Source organism: Onychomys torridus, chromosome 4, assembly GCF_903995425.1.
Source record: "Onychomys torridus chromosome 4, mOncTor1.1, whole genome shotgun sequence".
NCBI classification, from domain to species: Eukaryota; Metazoa; Chordata; class Mammalia; order Rodentia; family Cricetidae; genus Onychomys; species Onychomys torridus.
Genome location: NC_050446.1, coordinates 141,962,539 through 141,985,088, shown reverse-complemented (window position 1 = coordinate 141,985,088; position 22,550 = coordinate 141,962,539). Strand labels below are relative to the sequence as shown.

The 22,550-nt window shown below is 43.1% G+C and overlaps 1 protein-coding gene and 1 non-coding gene across 2 annotated transcripts in view; one reads left to right on the top strand and one right to left on the bottom strand.

The window, feature by feature from the left end:
• Positions 1-4,896: 4,896 nt before the first annotated feature.
• Positions 4,897-22,550, top strand: part of Tpx2 (TPX2 microtubule nucleation factor) — a 39,600-nt gene continuing 21,946 nt past the window's right edge. The window contains exons 1-4 of the mRNA XM_036185100.1: positions 4,897-4,972; positions 15,163-15,332; positions 19,363-19,485; positions 22,337-22,463. Of these exons, the coding sequence (XP_036040993.1) occupies positions 15,227-15,332; positions 19,363-19,485; positions 22,337-22,463 (356 nt within the window). The 5' untranslated portion in view covers positions 4,897-4,972; positions 15,163-15,226. The remainder of the gene's footprint in view (positions 4,973-15,162; positions 15,333-19,362; positions 19,486-22,336; positions 22,464-22,550) is intronic.
• Positions 16,115-16,222, bottom strand: LOC118583249. Its single transcript, XR_004944839.1, has one exon. It is a non-coding gene; the product is annotated as a U6 spliceosomal RNA (small nuclear RNA).

Genomic DNA, 22,550 nt, shown 5'->3' with positions numbered 1-22,550 from the left:
TGTATATGTCTGTCTGTATTTGAGGTTGTGCATGTGTGTAGGTGCCCCAGGAGGCTAGAGATTTCAGATCCCCCTGGAGCTAGAGTTGTAAGCCACCTTATGAGTGGTAGGAATTGGACAACACCCCATGCAAGAGCAATAGGTACTCTCCACTGCTGAGCCATCTCTCCAGCCCTGCTTGGCTTCCTCTCCTTTCCTCCCTCCCTCCCTCCCTTTCAGTTTTTGCAATGCAAAGGATAGAACCGAGGGCCTTGTACAAGTGTGCCCTACCACTAAGATACGTTCCCAACCATGTTGTGTTTTTAGTTCCAGATGGGGTCTTGTTAAGTTGGCCACATTTCCTTGAACTTGTGATCTTCTTGGTTTGGCCTCCGGAGTAGCTGAGATTACTGACTTGGTGCACCTTTGTCCTTGGGAGTTTTGATCCTGATACCTATGTGGGTCAGTCTGGTTGTCAACTTATAGAGATCTCCCTGCCTCTGCCTCTAGAATGTTGGGATAAAGGCATGTGCCACCATACCTGGCTGACATTTATTTATTTATTTAATGTGTGTATGTGAGTGCCTGCACATATATATGTGCATCACATGCATGCTGGTGCCATGGAAGACAGAGAGGGTCAGGCTGTACTAGATTGCTTTTCTGTTGCTGTGATAAAACACTGACCAGAAGCAACTTGAAGGAGGAAAGGGTTTATTTGCCTCATAGGTCACAATCCATCATCGAAGGAAGGAAGCCTAGGCAGAAACCAAAGCCGGGACAACAGGAATGCTCTTTGCCAGCTGCTTCCTCTTTGCCAGCTGCTTCCTCTTTGCCAGCTGCTTCCTCTTGCTTGCTCACCTATGCTTTTTGTGTAATCCAGCACCGCCTGTGTAGGGGTTGCACCGTCCACGGTAGACTAGGCCCTCTTCAGCCAATTAGCAGTCAAGAAAATGTCTCACAGACATGCCTGCACAGAGGCCAATCTGTTGGAGGCAGTTCCTCAGCTGAGGTTCCCTCTCCAGGTGAGTCAGGTAGCCAGATGAAGGTAACTGTGGCACAAACTGTTATGAGCTGCTGGATCTGAGTGCTCCAAACCAAACTGGGGTTCTCTGAAAAAGTAGCAAGTGCTCTTAACCTCTGAGCCATCTCTCCTGCCCCCTTCTGATATTTTAACAAAACATAATAGCTTCATAATGCATTTCTATCCATTAACAGTTCATTTTATATTTTATATTTTACTTTTTTTTTTTTAAGGTTTTTTTTCGAGACAGGGTCTCTCTGTGTAGCTTTGTGCCTTTCCTGGATCTCGCTCTGTAGACCAGGCTGGCCTCGAACTCAGAGATCCACCTGCCTCTGCCTTCCAAGTGCTGCTGGGATTAAAGGTGTGCGCCGCCACTGCCCGACAACAGTTCATTTTAAATTTTACTTTATCACATTTATTTGTGTGTGTGTGTGTGTTTGTGTGTGTGTGTGTGTGTGTGTGTGTGTGTGTGTGTGTTCCTATGTAGAGGTCACAGAACAACTTGTAGGAGTGGGTTCTCTCCTTCTACTGTGTGGGCCCCAAGCATGGTACTCAGGGTTAGGGTTGGAAGGGAGTGCCTTTACCTTTAATTCATTTTTTAACTTGAAAAATGTGTCTTTAGGGCTGGAGAGATGGCTCAGAGGTTAAGAGCACTGTCTGCTCTTCCAGAGGTCCTGAGTTCAATTCCCAGCAACCACATGGTGGCTCACAACTATCCATAATGAGACCTGGTGCCCTCTTCTGGCCTGCAGTCATACATGTTGTATACATAATAAATAAATATTAAACAAAAAAAAAATTAAGAAGTTGATCTGCCTGCCATCTCGGGGCCTATTGCCATATCCCACCCTGCTTAGAAAGGCCAGGAGACTGCTGCTGCCTTTGTCAGCTCGAGACATGCTGGTGGTGACATGCTGGTGTGGAGAGGTCCTGGGGAAGATGGTTGGTGCTCTAAGACCTGTTAGTGGGATTGCATTAGTTAGGGTTTTTATTGTTGATAAAACACCATGACCAAGGCAACTTATAAAAGATAGCGTTAGGTTGGGCTTACAGTTCCAGAGGGTTAGAATCTATGACGGCCTGCCTCTGCCTCCCGAGTGCTGGGATTAAAGGTGATTATTAAAGACAATAATACAGTTGGGATTTAAAAGGAAAGATGAAATCACAGAATCATTGCTTTTAGCCAGTTAATATTGGGGCAGGTCTGGTACTGGACAGAGTATGGAGACTCCATAGTGACAGGGAAGGAGAGCTGGAAGGAAGTATGTATGCTGCCTGTGGGAGACTTTTTTGTTTGTTTTTGGAGACAAGGTCTCCTTACAGAGCCTTGGCTTGCCTGGAACTTAGTGTGCACACTAGGTTGGCTTAGAATACACAGAGAATCACCCTGTTTCTGTCTCCCGAGTGCTATCCTCAAAGGCCTGGGCTACCACACGGGGCTCCTTGTAGGAAACACAATGTATAAACATGGAGAAAATAATCTTTAGAAACAGTAAAAAGGCCGGTGTGGTAGTGCACACCTGTAACCCCAGCACTCAGGAGGCAGAGGAAGGCAGATCTCTGAGAGTTCAAGGCCAGCCTGGTCTACGAGTGAGTTCCTAGCGTGATGATACACACCTGAAATCCCTGCACTTGGGAGGTGGGGGAGGCAGAAGGATGAACAGTTTAAAGTCATCCTCAGTCACAGTGAGGATTCAGGCAAGCTTCGACTCCAAGAGGCACTACCTAAAAACAAGGGGTTGGGGATTTAGCTCAGTGGTAGAGTGGGTTCAATCCTCAGCTCCAGAGGGGAAAAAAAAGAAACTTAAAAACAAAACAAACACCGGGCGGTGGTGGCGCACGCCTTTAATTAATCCCAGCACTCGGGAGGCAGAGCCAGGCGGATCTCTGTGAGTTCGAGGACAGCCTGGACTACCAAGTGAGTTCCAGGAAAAGGTGCAAAGCCACACAGAGAAACCCTGTCTCAAATCCTAGCACTCGGGAGGCTAAGGCAGGATCATCGTTCAAGGCCAGCCTGAGCTACACAGTGAGGTCAAAATCAGCTGTGCTGGTAGGGAGCTCTGTATAAGGAAATCAGTTTCTGTAAAAGGAGACGGAGATTCTAACAGGTCCTTCAGTTAGTAATAAGCAAGCCTGCAGTGTAGCAGGAATCTTAACAGGTCTTATTACTAAGAACAAACCTGAGGCCAGTTACTGGGGTGAATGCTGGAAAGATCAGAGAAGCAGAACAAGCCACAGCTCAGGTGATCCTGTTTCCTCAGGCTGGAAACCTGAGTCCAGAATGGGTCTCAGCTGAACTGTGCTGCTTCAAAGCCTATGCTTAACCAGCCAAAATGCTAAACTAGCTAATGCTTCTACTTTCTGGTCTTCATGCCTTATATATCTTTCTACTTTCTGCGTCACTCCCTGGGATTAAAGGCTGGGTTTCTGGAATTAAAGGCGTAGGTCACCAAGTTTGGCTGTTTCTAGTGTGGCCTTGAACTCAGAGATCCAGAGGGATTTCTGTCTCTGGAATGCTAGGATTAAAGGTGTGCGCTACCACTGCCTATCCTGTTTAATATTGTGGCCTCCTGCTCTCTGACCCCAGATAAGTTTATTTTGGGGAACACAATATTTTGGGGAATACAATACCACCACATTTCCCCTGTTTTTGTCTAAAATTAAAAAAAGGTTATAACTAATACAAGAAAAATCATATCCAATAAGTATATACAATATACACAGTCAAGATTACATTAATGATGTCTAGTCTATTAACATTTGACAGATTCAGGTGAAAAGCTCTATTATATATATTAACAATGTCCAGTCCAGTAACATTTGATAAACTCAGACAAAAAAAATTTTTGTTACTTATCCTATGTAAAACAAGTAGTTCCTTTTTAAATGTAGATCCAATAATTGGCCTTTTTATCTGATCATATCCATATTCTCTCTTTTTTCTTTTCAGTAATCTACCTTTTGTCATTTTTATATTTTTCCCTTTTTCTTTTTAGTGTAGATTCAATGATCTACCCATTTATCCTATTATTTCTTTATCTTTTTTCTCAGGGTAGATTCAGTGATCTACCTCATATCTATACTACAGGGGGCTGGAGAGATGGCTCAGGGGTTAAGAGCACTGATTGCTCTTCCAGAAGACCTGGGTTCAATTCCAGCACCCACCTGGCAGCTCACAATTGTCTGTAACTCCAGGATCCAACACCCTCACACAGAGTTACAGGCAAAACAACAACAAATATTTTTACTATAGTAGCAAATAGTTCTTTAGTAGTTTGTATTTTTTTTTTTAATATGAGAAAAAGTCAAATAAAGGCAAAGGATGTGGAGATAATAGGTAAGGGTAAGCCAGGAAGTGAAAAAAGAAAAGGAAGGAAGGAATTAAGAATGGAAGAAAAGGAAGCAAGCAGAAATAGTCCTTGCTACTCAGAAAATTCATGTGATTACAAATCAAGAAAATGAGGATGGTGGCGCATGCCTTTAATCCCAGCACTTGGGAGGCAGAGCCAGGCGGATCTCTGTGAGTTCGAGGCTAGCCTGGGCTACCAAGTGAGTTCCAGGAAAAGGCTCAAAGCTACACAGAGAAACCCTGTCTCGAACCCCCCCCCAAAAAAAACTCCCCAAAAACCCCACAAAACAAAACAACCTCGCACCCCAATTCCAACCCCAAACAAACAAACCAAATAGGAGCATAGGATTCTGGGTTTTGTAGTAGAGTTTTAATGTGCGCCCTTAGTGCAAGAGACTACATTTCCCTGAAGGCTCTCCGGCCAGTTGTCAGCAACTTCCGGCGTCGCTGCATTTTTCGAGGCCAATCAGAGGGCGGGGTTTGTTTGTTCCTGGCTCTCTGATTGGTACATTCGACTGGGTGCCTGAGTTCAAAAATTCAACTGTACCGGTTGAGTTGGGCCGCTGTTCCGGAGCGGACAGGCAGCGCTGGCTTCTAGGTTTGTTGGAAGGCGAAGTCGGGTAAGTGTTGGAAGGTGAAGGGGGAGCAGCGGTGTGCCGGGAGCCTTTCCCCCACGTTCCTGAGAGGGTAGGGGGTCCTCGGGGCAGGCCCTGCAGCCTAGAGAGCGCGGGCTTCGGTGACGGGCTTTGCGGTAAAGCCCCGGCCTTGGAGTCGGTATTCCTGGGAACTCCGGAGCAGAGGCTGCTCCAGACTGTCAGGCACTAGACGGTAACGACTGTTTGTGTTAGCACTGCCCTCCAATTTCTGCACCAAGCTTTTCATTAAGCGCTCTTAGCATCACTTTAGGGAAGGAAGCTGAGGCCCAGTGGGTGGAAATAGCCCTGCCATTCAATAGTCGGTGGAAGAAAAGATCTCGCCACCCACACCAGTTGCGTTTGTCTGAGATAGGAAAGTAAATTTGGTGTTCTGCCAACACAATTGAGGCAGAGTTCAGTTCCACTTGATTGTCTTGTGTTTGGGATATAAACTTCACTTTTATGTGGTCCTTCCTGCCCTTTCCATTGTATCCAGTCATTACATGTTTCTGCCTCTTTGGCGGTCTTTCCTGGGACATTCATAGATTGGAGAGGAAGGAAAGTTATGACCCAGATCATATAGTGTTGTGGGTTGTTGCCCCTCATTTTCTTTTTTCTTTTTTCTTTTTCTTTCTTTTTTTTTTTCTTTTCTTTTCTTTCTTTTTTTTTTTTTTTTTTTGGTTTTTCGAGACAGGGTTTCTCTGTAGCTTTGGAGTCTGTCCTGGGCTAGCTCTGTAGACCAGGCTGGCCTCGAACTCACAGAGATCCTGAGTGCTGGGATTACAGGTGTGTGCCACCACTGCCCGGCAAATGTGTCTTTTTAAGCTAGTACATATTTTAGAAAGATATTCCTTAAATTTTGGAAAAGAAAAAGTAAAACCATCCACTATCCTACTTCTTAGAGAAATTCTGGTTAAGTGTATTGTTGTGTTGGGTCTGGAAGACAGAACCTCACATGCCCTACCACTGAGCTAGCCTCAATCCTTTTTGTACTTTTACTTTGTACATATTTTTAGCTTTATCTTAAACATATGAATATTTTGACTGCATGTCTGTCTGTACATCACTTGTGTGTCTGGTGCCCATAGAGGCCAGAAGAAGGCATCAGTTCCCCTGGAACTGGAGTTATAGACTGTTGTGAACCACCATGTGGGTTCTGGGAATCCTACCCAGGTCCTCTGTAAGGGAGACTATTACTGATCCAACTCTCCAGCTCTCCTCTTTGGACTTTGGTGTTTTGAGACGGCCTGGAACTCACAGAGATCTGCCTGCCTCAGAGCTCAGGGATTAAAAGGTGTGTACCACCACACCTGGCCCTGTCTATACTTTGTTTTGAGTGAGGGTCTCACTCTGTTGCCCAGACTGGCCTTGAACTGTGATTCCCCCTGTTTTTACTTCAGCAGCTAGTATTACAGATCTGGGTCACAGTGCCTAGCTTGAATGACATTGCAGAGTTTGGTCTGAGTCTATATTTTAGTTAGGTATGGGGATGTAATCCCAGACTTAGGATACTGAGACAGGAGAATCAGAAGGCTAGCTTTTTTAAATATATTCAGTTCAAGGCTAGCCTGGCTTATATTTTTTTGAGGCACTGTCTCAAAAAACAAAACAAATAGGGCAGTGGTGGTGCCCGCCTTTAATCCCAGCACTTTGGGAGACAGAGGCAGGTGGATCTCTGAGTTCCAGAACAGCCAGGGCTACACAGAGAAACCCTGTCTCAAAAAAATTTAAAAAACAAAGAACAAGTTGTGCTTGATGGTAGATCCTGTGATTCCAGCACTTGGAGGTGGTGGCAGAAGTATTAGGAATTGCAGGTCGTTCTCAGCAATATGGTCATTTTAAGGCTGGACAGGGCCACTTGTGATCCTGTCCCAAAAGTATGTCAAGGGAGGTATGGGAATGGAGGAAGCCCGGAGTGAATATGACTCGTAACACATACAGAAATAAATAAAACTTTTTGGGTTGGGGATTTAGCTCAGTGGTAGAGCACTTACCTAGCAAGCGCAAGGCCCTGGGTTTGGTCCTCAGCTCAAAAAAAAAAACTTTTAAAAAAAGTACAGTATGATCTAGATGTGCGTTTAATCCCAGTACTTGGAAGGCAGTAAGATCTCTGTGAGTTCAAGACCTGGCTAGACTGGTCTACGTAGTGAGTTCTAGTACAGCTGGGGCTACATAGGGAGACCCTGTCTCAGAACAAACTGTAAAATATGAAACTTACAGGTTTGGTTTTTCTTTTTTTCTTTTTGGTGTGTGTGTGTGTGTGTGTGTGTGTGTGTGTGTGTGTGTGTGTGTGTGTGTGTATGTATGTATGTATGTGTGTATGTGTGTGTGTTTGTGTGTGTAGGCCAGAGTAAGTTTAGGAGTTGGTTCCCTCCTTCCGCCGTTGATTATAGGGATCAAACTCAGGTTGTCAGGCTTGCCCACAAGCCCCTTCACCCATTGAACCCTCTCTCTTGTCCTTGCTTGTCTTTTGAGATGAGATCTTGTTCTGAGATAGATGAGTCTGGCTTCAAATTCTCTACGTAGCCTGCCTTGGCCTTGAACTGATGGTTGTCCTGCTGCCTCAGCCACCCAAGTGCTGTGGTTCCATTCATGATAACACCATGCCTGGCTGGAATTGGTAAATTTGCAAAAGAAACAAAAACACATTTGTTTGGTGTTTCTGGGTGAATTAGAACAAGTCTCCAGTGTGTCCTGTGGTGACTTCTGAGTGTTTGGATGGTGAGGGATTGTTTTGGATTTTAAATTGACCCAATTTTGGAAGCTTCATAGATATGTTTCTGTAAACAGATGGGATTTCAACATAGACATTAGCAAATGTGGATACAAAGTCCATTGAACTTGCTTCAGATGTAGTTTGTAAGTTTGATTAATAGTCAAAGCCAGATGTTGGATATGTTGCCATTTGTTGACCCCTCATGTGCAAGGAAAAAATTGTAGATGTTTTCTCTCTGGGTTAAATGAGAATATGTGTTAATGTGGTAAGATCACTTAGCCCTGTGAAGGTGGGAGAGGGTGTTGGTGAGAAAATGCCATTGCCTAGATAAGATTTTAACTGACTGCCTCTAATGAAGCCTTGACTTCTTTCTGTTGACTCTCTTGAATTACCAGTGGTTTAGCTTGAGCTTTCCTCTGTCTCACAGTTGGGTGGTGAGGTGCCTCTCACATCCATCAGTTTTGCTAGGAGCCACTAGCCTGCAATTTCAGGCCCCATTATTAGAATGTGCTCTGTGCTGCTCCCCACCCCTTCGGAACCTGCCCCCTTTGGTTTGTAGAGCTTGTCAAGGCCAGTATAGTTTTGGTCTGAGGGTGAGTGAAGAGAGACAAGAGGCAACATGAAACTAATTTCAGATGAATGTAGAGACAGGTTATATTGCTTCTTCTACAGTCTTCCTCATGTGTGTTTGTCTCCATTTGGTTTCCTTTTTCACCTATTTCTTCCCTAGAAAACGTTTTTGAGACAGGGTTTTTCTGTGTAACAGCCCTAGCTGTACTGGAACTCGATTTGTAGACCAGGTTGGCCTCGAACTCAACAGAGATCTGCCTACCTCTGTTGAGCTTAATGCTGGGATTAGAGGTGTACACCACCACTGCCTGACTCTATTGTCTGTTATCCAAAGGGAAAGGATTACACGTGTATCTTTTCAGTGTTTGGGAAGTAGATGGGCTATATGATATTATGGGTGATACTTAACAGGCAATTTTATAAAGAACTAGTTCATATATAGCATATTGATTCATGCATAGCCTATTGAGTAGGCTTTCTTTATTTACTTAAAGAATATTTCTACTTTATTTTATTTTGCTTGAATGTTTTTATCTGCATGAATGTATGTGTACCATGTGCTTGCCAGGTACCCATAGAGGCCTGAAGAGGATGTCAGATCTCCAGGAACTAGAGTTAAAGATGGTTGTGAGCCACTATGTGGGTGCTGGGAATCAAAGCCCTGCTCTCTGGAACAGCAGACAGTACTCTTAACTGCTGAGCCATCTCTCCAGCCCTAGATTTTTTTGTTTCTTTCTCTGATTTCCTGTAGGATTATTTTTCATTAGAAGCTGTTTTTGCAGAATTAGTTCCAGGACAGTCAAGGCTACACAAAGAAACTGTGTCTCACAAAAAAAATTTTTTTTGTTAATCTTTTTTATTATTTTAATTTTGATTTATTTCTTTTGTAGAGGCAAGGACTCAGTATGTAGCTTTGCTGACCTGGAATTAGCTATGTAGAGGCTGGCATTGAACTTAGAAATCCACCTGCCTCTGCTTTCCAGCGCTGGGATTAAAGTGCCACCAAGCCCAGCTAAATAAAGGCTATTCTTCTACTGAGAATATTTGTAAATTTTCAGGAGCCTGTGTTGTGGCAGTTTCAGATAATTTTGAAATATGAAGCTAATTCTCTTGCTTGGCAGCTTGTTTTGTTTAAGGGACTGTGGTTGACATATGTGCCTTCCCGCTCCCTTCAGTGAGACCTGTTGACAGAAATTCAATCTTGATTAAGGGGTGCAGGAAGGGACCAGTTCCCACCATTCATGGGATTCTCATTTAAATAGCTGCCCTTAGCTTTGACTTCTGCGGTATCCCACTAGGCTCCAACAGAAGAGACTTTAGTTTTTGATATTTGGACATCCTGCTGTTTATTGTTTGTGATGAGGCAGTGTGTAAGACGATTTTGATTTAGCAGTTAGTTGCGCTGCTGTGGTTCCTGGTCCTCCCTGCTACGTTCTCGCTGGAATCATAGTTTTCAGAGGGCCAAGTGTGATTGTGGCATTTTACATTCCTGTCCCTTTCTTTCCCCAGCTCTGCTTGTCTTCATTATAGCTCTGCCTGGGAAGTGTTCCCAGTGACCTCAATTAGCCATTGAGATCATGGGAATCTAAGATTTTCCCATGTCTCCCAGCATAGTTGTTCAAAAGAACAGGAAAATCTCCTCCTTTCAACCAGGGGATTTTAACTATTGCCAGAGAAACCCTTCACTAATGGTCTTTTTTTTTTTTTTTTAATTTTGCCTTTATTTATTTATATGGTATGAATTTGTATGTATTGTGTGCATGTGTGGCTACATAGCAGGTTCTAGGTCAATCTGTGCTATATATAAGTCCCAACCAGCAACAACAAAAAGCTTGGGTGTCATGTTGCATGCCTCTAATCCCAGCACTCTGGAGGCAGAGGCTAACTGATAAAATTTTGAGTCCAGCCTCTTCTTGTACAGATCAAGTTCCAGGCAAGCCAGGGTTACATAGTGAGACCCCGTCTTAAAACAAAAACAAAACAGCAACAAAAATAAACAAAACGAAGCAACCAATAATGAAAGTGGAGATGAAGGAGAGTGAAAAGTTAGAGTGGCATAATAGAGAGCCTTCTCCAAGTCAAAAGACCATGGAAAGCAAGGCAAGTGCCAGCTTAGAGGCAGGTGGAGACCTGACCCCCCCAGCACTGCTGACTCCCAAAGTAGGTGAGGGTGTGCAAGGGTGTGCTGCAGCCAGGAGCTAGCTCTTCTTGACATGGCTGGGTACTGAGTAGTTAGTCTCTGATCCTTAGCTTCCTCTTCCAGCACGAGGAGTGTACATGAAGCTTTACAAGGTTGTAAATGAGCATTAGAAAAAAAAAAAAAAGATTTACTTAATACAGCCTGGCATCTCTGGTAGCTATATTCCTGTGTTTGTTTTTAACCACTATTTTAAGTGTTGTTAGGGTTTTTGGCAAACCCTTGTTTTTAATTAATTGTTATCTATAAACTGCAAAAGCCAGATGTTACCTACGATTCTTTCTAATTTCAGCGTATCATGTTTCTACACTAAGTCCTCAACTAGAATGTTGCTATGAAGAGTTAAAGCCATAATGTGTTCATGGGGAGAAGTTGAGTGGTGTGTATAATGATGCCATTGTAGAAATCTGTTCTTTGGCCAGGCGGTGATGGCACACACTTTAACTCCAGAACTCAGGAGGCAGAAGCTCTGTGAGTTTGAGGCCAGTCTGGTCTACAAATCGAGTTCCAGGACAGCCAGGCCTACACAGAGAGATCCTGTCTCCACAAACAAAAACAAACAAAAAAACCCTGTTATTTATTTTTTTTTCTAGATAGGGTCTCACTATGTAACCCTGGCTGTCTTTGAACTCACAGAGATCTGCCTGCCTCTGCTTCCTAAGTGCTAGGATTAAAGGCATGTGCCACCACCACCTGGCTGTTATTTGTTATAACATTATTTCTGAGACACTATAAAACTCAGAAATACTTTCCTCATTACTCAGGTCACTGAGAAGCTAAGTAAATGCTGGCCAAACCACTGGGCAGTAATGAAGGTTGGGTGACTAAGCTCAGTGTATGGTGGCAGTGGTGTAGTTTAGAGACCTCCAATATGTGGTAAGTCCTCCTGCCGTTGCCTCCTGGGTAGTAGGATTCTAGGTATAAGCTACCAGATCTCTCTCTCTCTCTCTCTCTCTCTCTCTGTGTGTGTGTGTGTGTGTGTGTGTGTGTGTGTGTGTGTGTGTGTTTGTATTTTGAAACAGTCTTATGTAGTCTAGACTTATAGGTGGAGTTTCTCTGCATCCTGGCATTCGCTCCCAAATAACTGAACAGAGACTTAATATCAATTATAAATGCTTGGCTGATAGCTTAGGCATGTCTCTAGTCAGTTCTTACAACTTAAATTAACCCATTTCTGTTCATCAATGTACTGCCCTGAGGCTTGTTTACTTCATCAATGAACTTCCCACGTTGCTTCTTCCCAGTCTGTCTCAAGACTCCCTGACTCCGCCCTTCTTCCCAGCATTCTCTCTGTCCCGAAAATCCTGCCTATCAGCCAATCAGCTTTTTAATTTTTATTTTATTTATTTATTTATTTATTTTTGGTTTTTTGAGACAGGGTTTCCCTGTGTAGCTTTGCGCCTTTCCTGGAACTCACTTGGTAGCCCAGGCTGGCCTTGAACTCACAGAGATCCTCCTGGCTCTGTCTCCTGAGTGCTGGGATTACAGGCGTGCGCCACCACCGCCTGGCTCAGCTTTAAAAAAAAAAAAAAAAAAAGATTTATTTATCTATTATGTTTACAGCATGTATGGCCAGAAGAGGGTACCAGACTTTATTACAGATGGTTGTGAGCTATCATATGGTTGCTGGGAATTGAACTCAGGACCTCTGGAAGAACAGCCAGTGCTCTTAACCTCTGAGCCATCTCTCCAGCCCCTCAGCTTTTTATTAACAATGAAAGCAACACATTTTCACAGTGTACAGTAGGATTATTCCACAGCACAGACTAGCCTTGGCCTCTGCCTCCTAAGTGCTGAGAATACATGTGTATGCCACTACACCTGGCTCTGGTTCAATTTTTATAAAAGTTTTTTTTGTTTTTTTGTTTTTTTGTTTAAATGAGCATGAACTTTCTTCTCTCTCTCTCTCTCTCCCTGTCTCAGAGAGAGAGAGAGAGAAGAAAGTTCATGCTCATTTAAACCAAAAAAAAAAAAAAAAAAAAAAAACTTATAAACTCTCTCTCTCTTTGAGACAGGGTTTCCCTGTGTAACATTCTTGACTTCCTGGAACTTGCTCTTTAGACCAAGTTGGTCTCAAACTCAGGATTCGCCTGGCTCTGCCTCCCCAGTGCTGCAACTAAAGACATTGGCCACCATGCTCACTGAGCATGAATTTTTTGGTTTTTCTGTGTAGCTTTGCGCCTTTCCTGGAACTCACTTGGTAGCTCAGTCTGGCCTCGAACTCACAGCGATCCGCCTGGCTCTGCCTCCCCAGTGCTGGGATTAAAGGCATGCGTCACTAACACCCGGCCTTTCTTTTATTTATTCATTTATTTACTTATTTATTTATTTATCTGAGCATGGATTTTTAATTAGTTTTTTTTTTTTTTTTAAGCTGAGGATCGAACCCAGGGCCTTGTGCTTGCTAGGCAAGTGCTCTACCACTGAGCTAAATCCCCAACCCTAATTAGTTAAAGAAGGCTTCTTGTTGTTGTTGTTGTTTTTTCCTGAGGCCAGGTCTCCCTCTATAGCTCTAGCATGGCCTGGAACTCAGTAAGTAGACCAGGCTAGACTCAGAGATTACCTGCTTCTGTCTTCTGTGCTTTGATAAGAGCATGCTTCACCACACTCACCTTAAAGAAAGGTTTTTAAAAAAATATTTGTTTGTGTTTGTGTGTATGTGTGTGCTGTGATACATATATGAAGGTCAGAGGACAGCTTACAGGGGTCAGATCTCCTCTTTTATGTGGTACCAGGAATGGAGAGCATAGATCGCCAGGTGTGGTAGCACATGCCTTTACAATGAGCCATCCCACCAGTCCCAAGAGGGATAACTTTTATGTAAATATTATAGGTATCTACTTTCCTCCAAGATACAAGATTTCTCCTTTTTGAGATAGGGTCTTGCTAGATAGTCCTTGTTGGCCCAGAATTTGCTGTGTATACCAGACTGGACTCCAGCTTGTCTATAGAGTTTTCCTGCCTCTATCTTCTGAGTGCTGGGATGTACAGGCCTTGTGCCCTGATGGCCTGTCTCAACAGCTCACTGGAATTCATTGGCAATTATTTGTCAGTGGGTATGGCTTAGGCTATTCAGACTGCTTTCAGCTATTTTGTTACTAGATAGAACTAGAATGGGAGGGTTAAACGTACTAAGTTTGTACGCAGTGGAATGCAGAGTTTTGTTGGCATGGGGAGGAAGGTCTGTATTGTTGACTTGTTCTTTTACTTATGCATGTTATGGCTTTGTGTATTAAGTCATTTTCTTCATGCCTAGGGAATTTTGTTTTGTTTTTCTCCCTCTGTGTTAGAGATCAAACTCACACCCTCATGCATACTAAGTTTGCTTTCTGCCACTGAGCTACATCTTCAGTCCAGTAATAGTTTTCTTAAAATATTCCTGAGGAATGAAAACTAGTACTTGGCAAAACTATTCATAAGGCCCTCTGCTAAGCACCCTGATGTACAACTTAGACGGGCGTTTGTCCTGCAGTGGACCAGGTGAAGCGTTTATGGAGTTAACTGATATAAAGTTGGATGCTCATTGTTCTAGAGAGCTAAAGCTAAGCTAGCGCTGTGGCTCTGGGTATACTGCATAGCATTTCCTAGAGATTTAGTTGGACTTGGGTAAAGATTTTTGTCCATAGGTGTAAAAGTTAATGATGCTTTTTAGAAATTAGGTTATCAGGCATAGAGTGAAAACATAGGTGGAGAAAGGCTTAAAAGAAGAAATGACAGACTGAGGGAAAGTTAATAATGAGTGTAACACCCAGCAGTAATGGTCAGATTGTAGGTGCTCCTCAAACGTAGCTTTTCTTTAAAAAAGAAAACAAACAAAGCTTGTTCATTTATCTGTCTGTTGGGGTGTGCATGCATGCCACGGCGTGCATATGGAGGTCAGAGGACAGCTTGCAGGAGTCAGTTTTCTCTTTTGCCATCATGTGGCTTTTAGGGATCAAACTAGGTCATCAGGCTTGGTGGAAGGTACTTTCACCCACTGAATCCTTTCAACAGCCCCAAACTGGCTTCTTTCCAATTCTAAAAACAAGTAATCTCCCAGGCAATTAACTTTTAAGGTGATTTGACAACGTAGGGTATATTTTCTAGATGCTTTTCTTTCTTTTTTTTTTTTTTTTTTTGGTGTGTGTGTGTGTGTGTGTGTGTGTGTGTTTTGAAACAGGATCTCACTTACTGTGTATCCCTGGCTGACCTTATGGAACTTATGTAGACCAGGCTAGTCTCAAACTTAGAGAAATTCTTCTGCCTCTGTCTCCCAAGTGCTGGAATTAAAAGGCCTGTACCAGTTCCAGATGATTTTCCTTCTTCTTTTTTTTGCCGGAGCTGAGGACCGAACCCAGGGCCTTGTGCTTGCTAGGCAAGCGCTCTACCACTGAGCTAAATCCCCAACCCCCCTTCTTTTTTTAAAAAAAAAAATTATTTTATGTGCCTTGTTTTGCCCATATGTATGTCTGTATGAGGGTGTTAGATCTTGGAGTTAGATAGTTGTGAGCTGATGTGGGGGTGCTGGGAATTGAACCCAGGTCCTCTGGAAGAACACTGGAAGAGCAGTCAGTGCTCTTAACCGCTGAGCCATCTCTGCAGCCCCCCAGAAAGCTTTCAAAATTGGAAATATAAAGTCAAAGTAGTTGGTAGGGATCAATACTTGATACTGATTGATATACAGCCAATTTTTTGTAAAATTTCTCTCCTCAGAAGTCCATCTATTGAGTAGAGTGTTAGAATCCTGGGAAAGCTTCTCCTGTGCTAAGTGCGGGCAATGTCACAAGTTACAACTACTTACTCTTTTGATGCCCCCACCAACTTCATCAACTTTTCGTCTTTGGACACCGAAGAAGATACTGAAAATGTAGACTCGTGGTTTGGTAAGTTGCTACTTTCTCTGCCATTTTAAGGATTAGTGTCTTGTTTTGCACTGGGGACATTTCAGAAGTAGAAGGGTTGGTAGTTAGGAGCACTGGCTGTTCTTCCCAAAACCCACTGTGGTAGCTGAGAGCTGTCAGTGGCTCCAGTTCCAGGGGATCAGATCCCCTCTTCAGGTCACCAGAGGCTCCAGGCACGCACATGGTGCATAGACATATGTGTGTGCAAAACACCCATATCTATAAAAATAAATTATGAGATGAAGCAAGAGACACCAAAAAAGTAACTAGACTATTCTGTTTCCTCCCCTTCCCTCCCCTCCCCTCCTCCCCTCTCTTTCTTTTTTTAAGGTTTTTCCAGATAGGGTTTTTCCGTGTAGCTCTGGCTGGCCTCATACCCAAGAGATCCATTTGCTTCTGCCTCCCTAGTGTTGGGACTAAAGGTGTACGCCACCACCACCACCACCACCCAGCTTAGACTATGCATTCTTTTCCACACCATGAAACACTTTCTCACCCATGATTTAGATTTAGGAAAAAAAAGTTACTTTTTGGCTACACAAGTCTGTTGATATGTAAACTTAGGTTTTTTTGAGATAAGGTTTCACCCTGTTGCTCAGAGAGGTCCAGAACTCTTAGCCTTCCTGCCTCAGTCAGCCTTGGCATTACAGGTGAGAGCTACCATGCCTACCTTTTCTTTCATTTTCTTTTTTTTAAAAGATGGAAACATCATCTTTATTGATAGTTTAGTTTTACAATACAGTTCCACAAAAACATGAGGAAAAAAAGATCTGGTATACTTTACAAATTTGCCTGTCATCTTTGGTGAAGGGGCCATGCTAATATTTTCTGTATCATTCCACTTTTAGTGTAGGTGCTGCTAAAGCAAGCACCTGGCCTGCTGCCCACCCTCCTTTCTTCCTTTCTACTCTCCGGCCCTCCTTTTCTTTTTTTTTGTTTGTTTTTTGGTTTTTTTGAGACAGGGTTTCTCTGTGTAGCTTTGGAGCCTTTCCTGGAACTTGCTCTGTAGACCATGCTGGCCTGGAACTCACAGAGATCCACCTGCCTCTGCCTCCCGTGTGTCTTTTTTGGGGGGGGGCATTATTTCACTACATAGCCCAGTCCAGTTTGGACTCAGCAGACTCTATGAATTTCTCCCGTTATCTGGTACCCAATGTGGGGGAAAAATCCACAGAGTCTGTTTAATGAACAAAGGAATTTATTGGGAGTTAACTCACTACCTTGGGAGATTTATAGTAGGGTCCAGCAAAGCTGAGCTGTTTCACACTGATTTGCCTGGTCCAAGATCTCAGCATCCAATACCACAAGGAGGCGAAGAGAGGTCCCTGTATTTGCATCCAAGGTCTTAAGGGTCCCCAGCGGCCATGCCCCAGGGGCAGGTGTAGCAGTTACCTGCACCTCACTAAGGGCAGTGCTTCAAGGTCATGGCTAAAACAGCTACCCACTACATCTCACCTGTGGAGGTTCATCTAACTTTCATTTCAATCAAGATGGTGAATATTCTAAAACCACAAAGATCCCATTTTGCCCTTTTATTTTATTTAATTTACATATTTGTTTTTGAGATCAGTCTTGCTGTGTCTATGTATCTGAGGCTAGCTTTGAATTCTTGTGCTCAAGAGATCTCCTCTTGATTAGATTGTGCCTGGCTTGTTGAAATCTCCCAAGTCTCTGGCTTTTTAGGTTTTGGAGACAGAGTCAAATCTGGCTTATGGTCTCCAGCTCCCAGGCTTTACCTCCCTCATGCTGCAAATTGAGTCTCAATTCATTTCTTAATTTTAATTTTTTTTTTTTTTTTTTTGAGTTGTGGTGTCGTGTATCTGAGGATGATCTTAAACTTCCTGTCCTGTTTAATCCCTATACTGCTAAGGTTATTGGAACATACCACCACTTTCAGCTTATGCATACTTGGGACTGCATTTAAATACTTGTGTATGGTAGGCAAGCGTTCCATCAACTTGAGCTACATCCCCAGCCCCCAAATTCTTTTTGTGTGTATTCTTAAAAAAATGTTTAATGGGGTTGGGGATTTAGCTCAGTGGTAGAGCGCTTGCCTAGCAAGTGCAAGGCCCTGGGTTCAATCCTCAGTTCAAAAAAAAAATGTTTAATGATGTCAATCTGCTTTGGGTATGTGTACTTGAGTGCATTTGTCTACGAAGATCAGAGGTGTTGGATCCTTTGGAACTGGAATTACAGGCAGTTGTGAATGGCCTGATGTGGTTTTGAAAACCTAGCTCATGTATTCTGAAGAGGATTATACACTCTACCACTGAGCCATCACTTCAGACTTCCAAAAATAGTTTTTTGTTTGTTTTGATTTTGTTTTTCAAGACAGGATTTGTCAGTGTAGCCCTGGCAGTTCTGGAACTAGCTCTGTAGACCAGGCTGGTCTTGAACTCACACAGATCTGGCTGCCTCTACTTCCTAAGTGGTGGGATTAATGTTATGTACTACCTCTGCCCACCTCCAAAATAGTTTTTAAATGGAGACATTATGGTACTTACTAACAACCTAATCCACAAAGAGATTAGAGTCCTGTGATGTGTACATACCTAAAACTAGGCCAATTTTTTTTTTTTTTTTAATTTTGTTTGTATTTCTGTGTATGTCTGTGTGTGGATGAGTGCAGTACCCATGGAGGCCAGGTGAGGGGGTCCAAGGTCATAGAGCCTAATTTGTGGGCTGCCTGACACGGATGCTATGAACTGAATTTTCATTTTCTGCAAGAGCAGCAAGTGCTCTTAACCATTTAGCCATCTCGACAGCCCCCAGCTTGTAGTTAGTTGTATTTTGATATAACTTTGGGATAATATGTGAGTCCAATTGTTGATGAGGCTTCTTCATTTTATCCTTTCTCTTGTCTCCACCTTCCTCATTAAGAGACATTAACATCAATGTGTGGTAGGAACAAAAATGATTCTATTGCAGCTGCCTGGACTACTCAAAATGCAGCGTCTAGATGAGATGGTGTCTGGTATTCTGGGAAAGGAATTCAGTGTTACTCTCAGCAGAGGGCTCTGGGGGAAGGAAGAGCAGATAGTTTGGCCTGCTGCCCTAGAGCAGTCTTCTCCATCCCCATAGCACTGCAGGCCCAAGGACAAGTTTTTCTTTACCCTCCCGATATCCACAGAAAGGGAACATTAGCATGGCAATATGATTAAATACAGGTCGGAAGAAAAAAAAATTCAGAAAAAAAACTCAGAAAACTACCTTAGAAGCTGGGCCGCGGTGGCACATGCCTTTAATCCCAGTATTTGGGGTGGGGACAGCAGAGCCAAGCAGATCTCTGTGAGTTCGAGGCCAGCCTGGTCTACAGAATGAGATCCAGGACAGGCACCAAAACTACACAGAGAAACCCTGTCTCAAAAAAACAAACAAAAAAAACCCAAAAACAAAAAAAAAAACAAAAAAAAAAGAAAGAAAACTACCTTCACTTATATTTCTTTGTTGTTTTCTTTCATCTTATCACATCTTTCATATGGCTATAATCAGAATGTCTGAGCACAGTGTAGCTAGTTATTCAGGGGCTCACTGCACTCCTGTAGCTTGACACAGCCCGCTGTTGCTGGGACAGATTGTTTTTGTACCAGCTTTAGTCACAACAAAAGCCAAGATAAAACTCTGGGAAAGCTTTGCTCTGCTCCACTCACACACCCCACGCTCTGTGAATATAATCTGTCCCTTGTAATCCTACAGTTCCTGGTGGCCACAGTTTTCTTCAAGGAGAATGTGATGTATTTTAACGGCAGATAAGGCCAGCTAATGTTGATGTGGCCCTGACTGTATCTTAACAAAGATAAAGGAGTACAGCACTGCAGCATCCTTTACTGGAAGGCCTCGTTGGATGTTGCAAGTGCTTTGGGGGTAGATTTTGCAGTCTATCCCTGATTGCACGCTCCTTTCCTTTAGTTGCTAGAATTGTGGTTTTGCTGAAGGCGCTGGAAATGGACTTTAGTCCCCATTTTAACGCATGATTCTCCTTTGTTTTGCTTCCTTATTGATTATTTCACAGAGGAGAAGGCCAATTTGGAGAACAACTTTCTTAGGAAGAAAGGAATTGGAGAGCCTTTTCAAGGCAAAGCTTCCCTGAGAAAAGCCAAACTTCAGCAAGGCCGTGTCACACCTCTGAAGGCAGGTGAGGAGAAACAGCTTAGACAAGAGCCTGGACCAAAGCTGCCCCTGACTAGAGCTTCGGAGCTGAGGGAATCACCACCAGACTGCAATTTTGGTTTGTCAGTGAGTGGGTGAATCCGGTTCATGGTGGATGTACAACCATGTGCTGCTTGCTCTTTTTCCTGAGAAGAGGTCTGTGTGTAGTTCAGGCTGTCCTCAGACTCTTGCTGATATTGCAGGTACCACCATACCTGACTGATTCTTTTTATATATCTTTAGGATTCATTTTCAAACTTTTTTCCCAGGGCTGGGGATTAAGTCTAGGACCTTATGTGTGCTTGACAAGTGCTATAACCGAATTATAGTGCTGTCCTGAGCGCTAACTTATTGAGAATATTTTGTACCAATGGTCATGAATAACGTTAGTGTGTAATTTTCCTTTCTTGTGATTTTTTTTTGTTTGTTTGTTTTTGTTTTTAAACTGGTATTTGTTTGTTTTTCTTTTTACCTTTTGCTGTGCTGGTGATTAAATGTAGGGCTTTGAGTATGGTAAACAAATGCTTTACTGCTGGGCTGCATCCCAGACCTTAGTTTATGAAATTTTTAAAAAATGGTTTCATGTAGCTCAGGCTGGCCTATTTAGGTCACCATGGCCAACCAAAAAAGTGTTTTTTTAATGATAAACATAATTATGTTTATAGGGTATATTGTGATAATTTGATACATGTATATGATATATAAGCAAAGTAGCTTTTATGAGCAGGCCTTCTGTATAACTTTACCTGAGGTAAGGCTTCCATGTTTAGGAATGATAATATTTGTGTATGGGATACATATGATTTTAATTTAGAATTCTGTATCATCACACTCATACATGCTTATGTACACATGCTCATATACACATGTATGTGTACATATGTATATAATTTTGTTTCTCTTGAGATTTGAGTACTGATTAGTTTTTTCCCCCTCATTTTGGGGGCTATTAATTTAAAATATTTATTCCTTGTTCATATAGACATACTTTTAAAAATGTATCTGCTTTTTTGTGTGTGAGTGTTTTGCCTTGCCTGCATGTATATATGTGCATCACTTGAATACCTGGTGCCCATGGAGGTCAGAAGAGGGCATCAGAACCCCTGGAACTGGAGTTATGGATGGTTGTGAACCACTATGTTGGTACAGGGGGTGGAACTCAGGTCCTCCCAAAGAGCAACAAATGTGACTAACTGCTGAGCCATCTCTCCAGCCCCATATGATATTATTTAATCAAATTTATTCCCTATTCACTCCCTTTCAACTCCTTTTCTATCTTCCATCATTATTTTCTCTCAATTACACAGTCTCCCCTCTCCCCATCTCCTTGAGACAGAGTTTTTCTGTGTAGCCCTGGCTGACCTGGAACTCACTATATAGAGCAGGCTGGTCTCGAACTCACAGAGATCCTCCTGCCTCTGCCTCCTGAGTGCTGGAACTAAAGGCGTGCACCACCAGAGCCTGGCTCATGTTTTCTTTTTAGACTACTAAGTCCACTTAGTGCTGCCAGTGTGTGCAGCAGTGTGGGACCATCTACTGGAACATGGGTAGGATGCCTCTCAGGATGCATTTCTGAAGAAAACTGACTCTCTGTAACCCAGCAGCCATCAGTTGCCAATTGCTCCTCAGCTAGGGGTGGGACTTTGTGACCCACTTCTTCATCCATGTTGGATTTTGTCTGGTTTGATCTTGGTCATGGTCTTGTGTGTGAAGTTCTAGCTACTAGGAGTTGATGTGTGCAACTGCTCTGTCCTATCTGGATAACTGCTGTTTAATTGTAGTCTTCTACTACCTCTGGCTCTTAGAAAATTTCCACCCCCTTGATGATCCCTGAGCTTTAGAGGCGATGGTGTGATGTCCTATTTAGATCTGAACACTACAATCTTATTTTTCTTTACACATTGACCAGTTGTGAGTCTCTTTGTTAATTCCCATCTATTGCAAAAAGAAGCTTCTCTGAGTTTTGGGAGAGGCACTAACCTATGGGTGTGAAGATAAGTACTCAGGGCAGGTTAATACTGTGTCCACTTAGCAGAATAGTAGTAGTATGTCCTCTCCAAGAACCCATGACCTCCCTAGCCACAGGTTCTTAGACCTGTTAATGGTGTCAGGTGTGAATTCCATTTTCTGGGTGGGTGGGCTTTAAACCCAATCAGAAAGTGGCCAGTCACTCTCCTAACAGTCCTCTCACTGTTGCACTGGTGGGCATGGCTTGCCAGGGCAGTTGTCACTGCAGCTGGCAGGGCTCACATCTGAGAAAGACTATTTACTTCCCCGGTAGTGCACATACCACCTTCAGCACTACAAAGGCTAGCTGGTAGGACGGGCTCCCAGTTTGATACTAACTTGATTGACTCCATGTTTTATGACCCAAGTGTGGTCAGTGTCAGGTTCTGAAGGGAAGCTAAGCACATTGGCAAACCTGGAATGTGTTTTAGGGCAGTGTCCAAAACTGACAAAAACTTGCAAAGAGGTAACGTATATGTGGCTCTGGGCTTTTTATTTGATAGCTTATGGTGTCTGGGGGAGGCACTGTCCCCTGTTATAGGGTAACTCCATTGAAAACCTTCAAACTTTTAAATTTTATTTTATGTTGATGGTATTTTGCTTGCATGTATGTCTGTACATCCTGCCTGCAGTGGCCAGAAGAAAGCGTCAGGACCCCTGGAACTGGAGTTACAGACAGTTGTGAGTCATCATGTGGGTGCTGGGAATCTAAGCCCAGGTCTTCTAGAAGAGCAGCCAGTATTCTAACGGTTTAAATGTTTAATGTATTTATAAGTGGGTATTTTAGGATACTTCTGCAGTAGTCTAATTAAGTTTTTGGTCTCTCATAGTTGACAACACTTACTGTAATGAGACAGAAAAGGAAAATCTTCAGAAACATTCCATTCCATCAAATGCTTTTTCTTCTGTGAATGCTGAAGGGGCTGTATCAGGAAAAACTCCTGTCCAGCCTCAGAGGTAAGAGTGGGGCACAAAAGTTGTGGGTTTTCCTGGTCCTGCTCAAGCAGTAAAGTGACACCCAGATCTTCTGTCAGTGCTGTTAGA